At 39.0% G+C, this 11127-nt stretch overlaps 1 protein-coding gene across 1 annotated transcript; it reads left to right on the top strand.

Moving 5' to 3' along the window:
* The first annotated feature begins 1241 nt into the window (after positions 1 to 1241).
* On the top strand, positions 1242 to 10203 carry bsdc1 (BSD domain containing 1). The gene is made up of 11 exons (XM_049596387.1): positions 1242 to 1452; positions 2092 to 2146; positions 3362 to 3478; positions 3682 to 3849; positions 4170 to 4224; positions 5680 to 5795; positions 6004 to 6072; positions 6750 to 6834; positions 7780 to 8271; positions 8454 to 8557; positions 8647 to 10203. Exons 1-11 carry the CDS (start codon positions 1442 to 1444, stop codon positions 8674 to 8676), a joined length of 1302 nt encoding a protein of 433 aa, XP_049452344.1. The 5' UTR covers positions 1242 to 1441; the 3' UTR covers positions 8677 to 10203.
* Positions 10204 to 11127: the final 924 nt, after the last annotated feature.

The following is an 11127-nucleotide window of genomic DNA, read 5'->3' as shown; positions in this document are numbered from 1 at the left end:
CCCTTTTCACCCAGAATACTGATGAGGGGAAAGCACAGCTGCTGGGGGTCGACGTGCATATGCAATATGGCGCGCACATACGCTCACATGCACATCCACAGATGCACAGAGAGCAGAAGATTGATGAGGGGATTCAGGTTGGAATTGCTAAACACTGATTAGCCAACATAATGGCTCAAGGAGGAGAGGTTTGCTCTGGATTCATTTGTTTGGTTTCATATGCAGCTTATTGGTTAAATGAGTTTCAATTAAAAGAAAACAACTTGCATATGCTTATATCGTTAGCCTTCCCAGTGGAAGCATTGTGCTGCAGTTTGTCCTCCTTTGTTTGGATACCCTTTGATGCAACTGTGTGATGGTAACTTCATATGCATTTACTTAACTTTTGATGATTTCTAGTTCTTTTCACACAGTTCTATTTTCTTTTCACACAACTATTAGGCTACATAACAAGCATGGTTTGCAGAGCAGAGAACACAGTGCCTACAGTGATTGCAGATTTCAGATCTTCTGTTTATAATATTTTCAGTCTTGTTTCTAGACAAATCTGCTTCTGTTGGGTCTGATATAAATATGCAAACTTGTGACCCCACAGTATAAAAGCTTCAGTTGGAAACTTTTATAAAAAATATCCATTTCTCATGTAGGATTCTGACAATACTACATGAGACAAATAATCTGTGAAAAAAAAACCTACGTTCCTCTGCCACCTCATACTGCTTCGATGGGCATTTGCAGGAATCCACCGCATCTGAACACAAATGACCAGTCAGCTGAGGAGTCTATAACACAGCTGTCAGTAATGTCACTCACTGCTTTTGAGCTGCGAATCTTGATTCATATTTGGTAAGTATGGCCTAGTTTGATAGTTTGCCTGTAGTTCATGAGCAGTGATTGACATGACTGATAGCTATGTTAGAGATTCCTTGGCTCTGATTGGCTGATTTCGTTCAGAAATATGTTGGATTCTTACAGATGCCATCAGGATATAGTGACAGTTTCAGCAAATATTATTATTTATTTATTTATTTTTTTTTACAAAAGTGACCAGCTGTAGCCTGAAGTCACATGCAAACTGCAAAGATTGATTATTTTATGTTTCTAACAACAAATCAAAACAACAGAGACCAACTTAAAGTCCTGTCATCTTTTATTTAGACCATATAGCCCATAGTGCTTCTCAAACTATGCCACAGTCTTTAGCGTTGCCGTCCAATTTGGTCCTCTGCGGCCACCGTAGCTAGAGCAAAAACAGTAGCACACTTCCTTATTACAAACTGTAAAAGACGAGTATTAAAATCAATAATTTCTGTCTGCACATGTGAATGTAATGATCTGTATATCACAGGAGGGAAGTCATATTGCATCACGTGTGTGTTTTTTCAAAGCCATGCAGCCGGGGTTAGAGTTCAGTAAATACTGATGATGTCATCGTCTGAAGATGGCTGAAGGGTGAGAGTGAACTCGCAAATTACTTTTTGTTTTTAAATATAATGTAGCAGAGAGCGCTGACATCGTGTGCACATCGCGTTCCTTATTGTGCTGTGTGTCTGATAAGATCTGGAGTTATTACTTTGTGTAAACGCTGTACTTTGCAGCTCACGGAATCAGTTCAGGAAGTGCATTTGTTTACCAAAACACAGCCTGGCTAGCGTTAGCACAGCCTGGTTAGCTAAGGTGTAACGTTTGAGCGTCTCAAATCACGTAGTTACAACAAGTAGACTGCATATATGCTTAAATGTTACATCTTGTATTTATTATCAGCCTGACCATTTGGTTTCGCGGCTTATTTCGGCAAAATAGCTCGTATGGCACTGATAGCTGACGTTAGCTAACTCGGTTAGCTTGCTAGGTTGTGTGAGTGTAAGTTAGCTAGAGATGTGATGAGAAAGTCAACAGCTGACACGTCAATAAGTATGAAGACTCGCCACATACGAGCCATTTTGATCATTTGATAAATGTAACGTTGTTGTTAGTGTGTGTGTGTGTGTGTGTGTGTGTGTGTGTGTGTGTGTGTTTGTGCGAGTCGTTGCTCTGCTGTTGGTTATGAAAAGTAACGTTAGCTATTTTTAAATGTCTGTATGTTTACAGAGAAGGCTGGTGGGGAGGCTGGCTTCAGCAGAGCTTCCAGGCCGTCAAAGACAAGGTAATCCACATAAAGATGTCATCCATTTTATTAGTAGGAATTAGTACGCCTTTCTGTATCTGTAGTAGCTGCGAGTGCTCGGTATTTACGGTGTTTTGTCTGATGTTGCTCTGAGGAATATTCCATTAACAGGAACCACACCTCTGCCCTCAATGTTAAGATTACTTAAATTGATTTAGCAGATGCATGAAACAACTGTAACAGTTTAGTAAGCAAGATACAAGAGACAAAAGACGAAACACATACACCCAGGCATTGTTATTACTGATAGTAAAATGTGCATAATAGTGCAGAGGTCCAAAAAAGACAGCAAAGGCTGTTTTTCGCAAATATTGAGCTCCCCAGGCTCACAAAAAGCTCCCTGTCCAAATCTGTTTAAATGCTTTCAGTGGTGGCATGATTTGGGAACCTATACCTCTGTCAGGGAAAACTGGTTGAACAGCATTGTTAAGATAAAGGCAAGATTCAAACCATCCCAGGGACTCCCAGCTGTCTGTTAGCACGAGCAGATAATCCACAAAGTTAAAGATATTCAATTCTCAGAACGCCCCTTGTACATAGAAATTTGAGCCGTGATATTCCTGGAGAAAATCGTAGAACAAGTAGGATGAGAGGCTGATTCATTCCCAGTGCCTCATTCACAGTATCCGTGGGTTGCTAAATGGTGTTACTCAGAAATCAAAAATACTTTATTGATCCCGGAGGGAAGTTGGGAAATATCACAGTTGCTCTCATACTGTATACAGGCATAGAGAGATTATAAGAAAAAAAAAAAAGAATTATGCAACAAGAAAAATGAGCATTATGCTAGAATATATAACACAATATATACATATAAATATGTGAGAGATATGTTGTATAAGAAATATGTACAAATATGTGCATCAGACTACAAGTGAAATATCAGCTGTACTCAGTTTTTTCACCTTGAAATTTTGACATTCCTCCACACTACCATTGCAAAGCAACTCAAAGATCAGAGGTAAATTAGGCCTTATTAATAAAAGTATTTTCTTATTGCTTTTCTCAAAGTTTTATACTTTGATCTTTCTTGAGGGATTGCCTGTGTGAACTGCATTGAACTCTTTCTCTTGTGTTATTTTAATGTTTGGTTTTTATGTACATGTGTACTTGTCTGAAATAAGAATTTCCTAATGGAGATAATAAAGCTAAATCTGGATTTTGATCTTGCGTGTTTGATTCTGTTCCTTGCAGTCATCTGAGGCCTTAGAATTCATAAAGCGAGATCTGACAGAGTTCTCCACTGTGGTGCAACATGACACAACCTGCTCAATTGTGGCTACAGCCACTGCTGTCAGGAACAAGCTTGCGGTAAGTTGAAGCTTTCACCTTGTTTTTTTTTGTTTTTGTTTTTTTTAAATCCTAAGTATGTTCTGACAGTTTGATGAGATGCAGATTGAATTTGTCAGTAGAACCACAGCATGTCTCCTGTATGAATGGCGTATTAGTTGCTATACACCAAATCTAACTTATCTGTTGCTTTAACCTAACAGTCTGTTTACGCTGCTTTCCAGGTGGAAGGTTCCTCTGAGACCACAGAAAAGGTGAAGAAAAGCCTGTCTAGTTTCTTAGGGGTGATAACAGACACGCTTGCTCCACCCCCTGATAAAACCATTGATTGTGATGTAATCACATTGGTGGCAACTCCAGCTGGAACTACAGAGGTCTATGACAGTTCTAAGGTGGGCACCAGTATTTGTACTTTTAGCTGAAAAATTGACTTTAGAATAACCTCTTCATACAACAGGTTGACAGATAAGGAATTTCTAAGTGATAAAACAGCAGAGTTAAGCATGATCTTTGTGCAGAGGTTGTTGTGAATAAACAATTAAATGATCTGTGTTACTTTCAGGTTAATGTCCTTTATTATTGAAGACAGTGTTTGTTCAATAATAAAGGTTTTGGTTTCCTTGTGTTTTGTCATAAGAGGACTGTAAAAGTGAGCACATGATCTGTTTGTGGAAACAAAACAACCACAGCTAGGCATTTGTTTCTCCTGCAGGCGCGTCTCTACAGTTTGCAAGCTGACCCTGCCACATACTGCAATGAGCCTGATGGTAAGACAGTAGCGAGTCAGTACAAGGCCTCGGCCAGAATGTTAGACTGGTTTTATATGTATGTGTGTGTGTGTGTGTATATATATATATATATATACATATATATGTGTGTGTGTGTGTATATATATATATATATATATATGTATATATACATATATATATATGTATGTATGTATATATATGTATATATGTGTGTGTGTGTGTGTGTGTGTATATGTGTGTATATATATATATATGTGTATATATATATATATATATATACACACACACACACACATATATACATATATATACATATATATATACACACATATACATATATATACATACATATATATATATATATATATATATATATGTTTGAAGTAGGGCTGTACTGAATGTCATTTTTTTTTTTTAACAGTCAAAGCTTCTATTGAGGTTTGCAAATTAAGCCTTGAATGTCTTATGACACAAACAAACAAACAAACAAAAAACCCTCAAACAAATGCCTCAATTTGAGGAAAGTGATTCGCCAGATTATATGAGCGTCCTTTTAAAACAGGCGTGTGCCTCCCTTTGTGTGCAGCAAGTTAGAGAGCAAACAGTTTTTTTTTTACCACAGTGAAAATGTTTTTGAAAGGCTAAATGCCAACAAATATGTATTGAAGCTATATATTTTGATGGATGAAATGTGAATTTCAGAAATTATTACATCAATTTTTTTCAATAAGTTCTAAGGAATCTAATTCTACACGTTGTTTAATACTATTAATATTGATATAGCCTCATCTTTATCTGCAACTGTGCAAAAAACACCAGGTTTAAATAGAATTAATAGACATGCAAAAAAAAAGCTGTGCGGCATTTGAATGCTGACTTTCTGAATGTGTGCAGTTGTTCACAGTGTATACTATGCTAGTTCCTAAGAGTACATACTGTCTATACTTCACATCTGTGCTAGTACTTCCTTTTGCTGCTGTGACACACGAGTATGCCCATATTGGATCATACATGCTATATTCTCTGCGAAGATAACGGAGGTCTTTGTGCTGATCACATACAGGTGCTCTTTAGATTCTTAACATGTACTGTGCTTATTCTTTTGAAGGGCTCTTTTCATTGATTGAATATAGTCTCAAAAATGTTTTTAAATGCAAGTCTCCTTCAAAAATAATCACAATAATTATAATTTTGTTATCTGCCTTTAAAAGCTGCTCTGAAAATTTAAATGCATTTTTGATAACCGTTCTTAAAGCATCACTAGGATTTGAATGGTAATGAGAAGTGGGACTGTTGGTCACTGCTGAATTATTAGTTTGCTGGATTTGTGTGGCGACCCACAGTTTAATTCAAAATATAATAATCATAAAGTGGGCTAATTGTAAGTTGGACAGGATAATGCGTACTTTCTATTTGCAGATGCTCTTTGATGTCTTTTGAGTGTATTTTAAATAGAAGTTGTTGTTCTTCCAGGTCCCCCAGAGCAGTTTGACAACTGGCTGTCCAGCTTCAGTTTGGAAGACAAGAAAGGAGAAATCTCAGAGCTCCTGGTTAACAGTCCATCTATACGAGCCCTTTACACCAAAATGGTACGTACTGATGCTTTTATCAACACTTTTTGTGATGGAGCACAACCTCCAATTTTGTTTCAAATTAATGCATTACATTAGCTTCATTTGGCAGATGCTTTTATCCAAAGCAACCTAGAATTAGTGCTTTCAAAAGAACACAATGTTATCAGACATTGGAAGTGCAATAAGCAAGATAAGGACGGTTTTGTTTTGTTTTTATTCACAGGTGCCAGCAGCTGTAGCTCATTCAGAATTCTGGCAGAGGTATTTTTACAGAGTCTTCCAATTGGACCAGGTAATGATGCTGTTTTATACAGTTAATTCTAAGCTGCAGACTCTCCTCAAGATGTCTCTCCCTTCAGCTCAATTCCTTGTCTTGGGTGCCACCTGCTGGCTGAAAAATGCTGCCAGTGACTCCATCTGCATACTGATTGGGATTTGGTCTTTAAACATGTTTAAATTTTAATACTATAGACACAGCATTTACAATGTTGTTAGACAATGTATATGATAGTACAATTTTATAGACAGCATATCTTATATATACATAACACCAGAAAAATAGTAACTCCAGAAAAAGCTAATGCAGTGTAGTACAACAGCCCTTCAATCAGTCCTATCTCTGAAGCTGCTTTTTAACACTGTTTTAGAGGATTCTTTATTCAACTTTGAGGTAGATTCAACATTGAAGCTGAAGTCTGGCAGTGCTGTGTTGCGTTAATGAAACTGTGATTCCATTTTATATGAAAACACTGCAATCAGGCCTTCACAAGGAGGACTAAACCTCATCTTTCTGTAGTCAACAACATAAAGGTGGCACAAAATTGTAGCTGCCTTTCACATGTTTAATGCAAGAAAAACTATTGTAACACATTCAGTATATTATGAAGGTCACTACAAAAAATTGACAATACATGCTGAATTTCTTACTTTATTTCAAATATAAAAAATTCATGTGATTGTGTCTTCTAGGAGGAGGCGAGGAGAGTGGCGTTGAAGCAGAGGGCAGAGCAGACTACACACACAGAGACCCTGGGCTGGGAGGAGGAGGAGGAGGGTATGATATCTTCAGTTTTACACTGATTAACTCTGAAACCTGTCAGATGTCAGAGATTTGGTCCAAAGTATACTGGAGCACACAGTAGGGTTGGATACAGAATTTGATACTTTAAAGGGTGCCGACAAAAGTGCGTCATGCACAGATTCACGTTTAATCCCTCGGTACAACTTCAGACATGAGGTGGAAGCACTTTGAAGCTGGGAAGCTGGCCACAGAGTTCTGCAGCAGTACTGTTGGCCACTCTGTCGGCCACTTCCTCCAGCTTCCCAAAAGTATCGTTGCAGCAGTGATATGTTGCAGTAGTTTGTTCCTGGTCTATTTTCTTTTCAATGTTATTGTAGTAATAACCAAGTATCACTGCTAGATGAACACACACACACACAAAAGATCAGCTCTCTGTGCGATTAGAAAAAAATCAGAGGCGCAGAATTGCTTTTTAGTCTACTACATCACCCCCACAGCTTCTTTAGAAAATTGCGTTTTTGTTATTACAGAGAAAGTAAAGGATCAAAGAAAGGAACTGTTGGGCACTGTTACCAAATTTGAGGTCTTGGAATTGGTACCAGTAAAAGGTTCAAAAGGAATGGTACCCAACCCTAGCACACGGACTTAAGGGAATAAACTTTATTAGACACTAATGTTTCAACGCTGGGTGCATCTTCATCAGAGACTGAGCCAGGTGCATCTCTGGTGAAGACACACCTGGCATTAAAACTTTAGTCCTCTAGTAAAGATTGTCGTCTCAAGTCTGTGTGATCCAGAATACTTAAGTTTGGGCCAAATCTCTGAAGTCTCTCAGACACAAGCCTGCCTGACTCTGAGAGCACCAGACAAGCCTGCAATTCCTTGTGAGTCTGTTGAAGCATGTTACACCTCTTCCTTCATCTTTGAAGCCTGAAGTCACTTAAACTGCTTCTTTGGTGTTCATGCTGTTCCTGTCAGATGACTTCATTGGCGCCACATCATCATCTCAACTCAACTTCACACCCCCGTTGGAAAACAGCTCAACCCAGCTGCCCACAACCTCGACAGCTCCCACAGGAACGACTCTGCTGAGCCCCGTCCTGTCTCCCAGCGAAGAACGCGACAACACGCTCTCAGTCAGCAGCGACAGCGTCAGCCTGCCAACGCAGGTGGAAGTGCGGCCAGAGCCTGTTGCCACAGAGCTGGCCAAGAAGCTGACGGAAGCTAGCTTGGAAGATGTTGCAGACAAGACACGAGAAGAGCAAAAGCCTGGAAAGAGTGACTTACCTCTTGAGGCTCAAGTGGAAGCTGTAACCCAGCCAGAGGTCACTGTCGACGGGGCGTCAGCACGGCCTTCTGCCCCCACCTCTAAACCAGAAGCAGCAAAAGAGGAGGGGCCGCAGGACCTGAGAGTGTTCGAGCTTAACTCTGACAGTGGCAAATCTACGCCCTCTAACAATGGCAAGAAAGGTAGGATGACCTGAGGATATTTTTCATTTGGCAGTGAGGTTCGTACTGTTCCAGTTTGGGAAGTATAAATCTAAACAGGATTAAGTTCAGTGATGTGGTTATGAGTTTTCCACTAAATAGGCTTAGAAGAAGCAGCAAAGTCAATGTCATAGAAAGCTCCAAATTTTTCTTTCGGTCTCCAGGGTCCAGCACCGATGTGAGTGAGGACTGGGAGAAAGACTTTGACCTGGACATGACTGAAGAAGAAGTACAAATGGCACTCTCTAAAATAGAAGCTTCTGGAGAGGTTAGTGTTGTGACTTTCACCAGAATGTTAAATTAGAATATTAAAAATGGTTTTACTAACCTTCTTTCCTTTTCTTTTTTCATGACCAGTTGGACGAAGACTGGGAGAACTGGGACTGAGAGCCACTTCAACACGAACTCTGTCCCGCCATTAAAGCTAGTTCTCGGCAGACGAACCATGCTTAATGTGTTTTAACTCTTTGTCCACACTGTCACCATGTCATGATTGTCAGTAGGGGATTTTCCAGCGGGTTTGGACCATATTGGTAAACCTGTTGAAAAGAGCAACGGGAAGACCAAGGCAATAAGAATTACACTGCTCCGTCAGCTGTCAGTTTAGTGCAGATAGGCCGTTAGCGAGGGTAACGACTCAGGTCTTGGCTTTTTCTTGGAGTAACTTCTGACTTAGAGAGCATATGACACTAGTCGCTACCTTTTAAATTCTTAAGGACATGCAGTGACAAGTCAGAATGTGAATGGTATCACCGCAGCAGGGGAGGAGCTGTTTCCCCTTTTTCTTTATGCCATTAAATACATCACGTATGTTGCGAGTGCATTGCAAGTTGGGCAATGACTTAACTGCAGGCTGCAAAATAGCCATAAACTATAATGCTGCTTGTCACCTTTCTAAGATGAAATACATTGCAAGTGATTTTTGAGTGACGATCGGTTGATTTAATTCTACCTGTGCCCCGTTCTTTCTTTCTCATCTTTATTATGCAAGTGGATCTTAAAATGGAAACAAAAAATATGTTGGCCTTCATTCATGAAGCACTTTTCATTTTGGATTCACTCCCAACTCTAGATATATGGCCTTGGAAAACACACGGTAGTGTGATAATGTTATCCAAATGTTTTTGTTACGAGTCAGTCATCTTAAACACAACCAGCTCATGTGTCACTCTTAGTTCTTACCCCTCTCTTTGTCATATGTGATTCATTTGAAATATGAGCGTGTTGCAGGCTACATGTAACTCTGTCACTTCTAAATATTTCACTTCTATGAGTTTGTCTTCTTTGGGTTGAGGGAATTCATTTGTCATGACTTGTTAAGAGAGAGCTTATATCAATTCAAACTGGTCCCGGTGTCATGATACTGGATTCTTTGGCCTGAAATCGAAGTTCTTGTGTTCACTTGTATAGAAAAATAGGACAAATTGGTGAAGATTAAAGTTTCTCTGTCGGCCCATGTTTGGAACAAAATGGCTCAGCAGGCAGTGTGCCAAGTAGACCAAGGAGCAACGTGAGCGCGCTCCATGCTTGTCTGATTTCCTTTTCCATCATCTGTAATGTAACCGAGAAAAATAATCCTAGAGATGTAATATTTATACTAAAATAAATGCTTAATTATTGTATAATGTGCTTTGGATTGCATGTCTGTGCAATAAACATGCAAAACATTGTGCAGATGGTTACTGTTGAGTTGTATGTTTTTCGGTAAAACACATTGGCTGTTCTTCAGGTTTTTGTGTTCAGACGACGTGTTGCATGTCTATAATTCTCGGCTGTGTATTCCCTTCAGATTCATACTTTGAACTAATCAAAGCTGTTCTGCACACATCTCTTTTCAAAGCTGTCATTTTCTTTTTTATTAAGTATGTCACTATATTTTCAAATGATCATGGTCATTAAAGGATTCATGGCTAATGGGCTTAGTGTCCTGTACTTTAATGGAGTATGGTTTGCTACTAAAGAAGAAATACTAGACAGATCTGTTTAAACCAGAGTGGGATAGCAAAGTGTTAAAAAAGTTAAAGCAATGCACCGAAAATCAGCACTCCTACCAAAACCATTTGCTGCAACACATGATCAGCAGCTATGTTTTTAAGCTACTGTGCAGAAATAATAGGACTGTTAAACTTAAAATAAGTGGAAACTCATATTAAAAACTTAAACGCTCCAAAGGATTTCTCAAAGACAGGTTTGGTCCAAACTAAAAGCCACATGTACAGTAACTCTGGAGACAGAGTTGATTGTTGAATCTCATTCTCAGGTCCAACATGTGGGCTTGTTTGTTCAGTTGAACTGCTAACCCTAAGGTCATTGGTATATGATGACCTGAGAATGAGACTAAATCAACTATCTTCTCCAGAGTTGCATACTGCACCTTTAAGTGCCACTGAGTACCTCAGAGAACCACTGAGACGGTACACCTTTTAAGTTTTTCCTCTAAGTATCTTCTATTTCTGAAACTACAGAGGAGTTTTATTGCCATCTGTGCACCCATACAGAATTATGTAGCTGTCTGTAGGTGGGGACTTTGCAGAAGAACAGAGTCAGTTCTATAAACCAAATAGTCATTAATATGGAGAATTTAATTTACCTTAGTTTTAGAATTTACGTAGAACGTGTGGGAGGACATTTCTGGTTTGTCTGACTCTATATATGAGTGAAATACTCAAACAAGATTACCATCATTTTATACACATTCGAAGCAAATATCTTTGGAAACTTTGGGACCTCCATTAGAATACAAAATAAAGTTCTATGGGTTTGAACAATGTTTGGCAACACAGCATGTGTTGGTAATGAATGGCCCACTGCGGAGTCAGTGAGATTTAAATTTCAATT

Source organism: Epinephelus fuscoguttatus, linkage group LG14 (assembly GCF_011397635.1).
Source record: "Epinephelus fuscoguttatus linkage group LG14, E.fuscoguttatus.final_Chr_v1".
Classification (NCBI taxonomy): Eukaryota; Metazoa; Chordata; class Actinopteri; order Perciformes; family Serranidae; genus Epinephelus; species Epinephelus fuscoguttatus.
Note: the sequence above shows the minus strand (reverse complement) of the source record. Positions and strands in the feature narration are given on the sequence as shown.

Bases quoted from the DNA above. Each gene is read 5' to 3' on its own strand.
- bsdc1 (XM_049596387.1), top strand. The intron at 3,850-4,169 runs GTGGGCACCAGT...TTTCTCCTGCAG, and splicing joins AGGTCTATGACAGTTCTAAG to GCGCGTCTCTACAGTTTGCA. The intron at 8,272-8,453 runs GTAGGATGACCT...TTCGGTCTCCAG, and splicing joins CTCTAACAATGGCAAGAAAG to GGTCCAGCACCGATGTGAGT.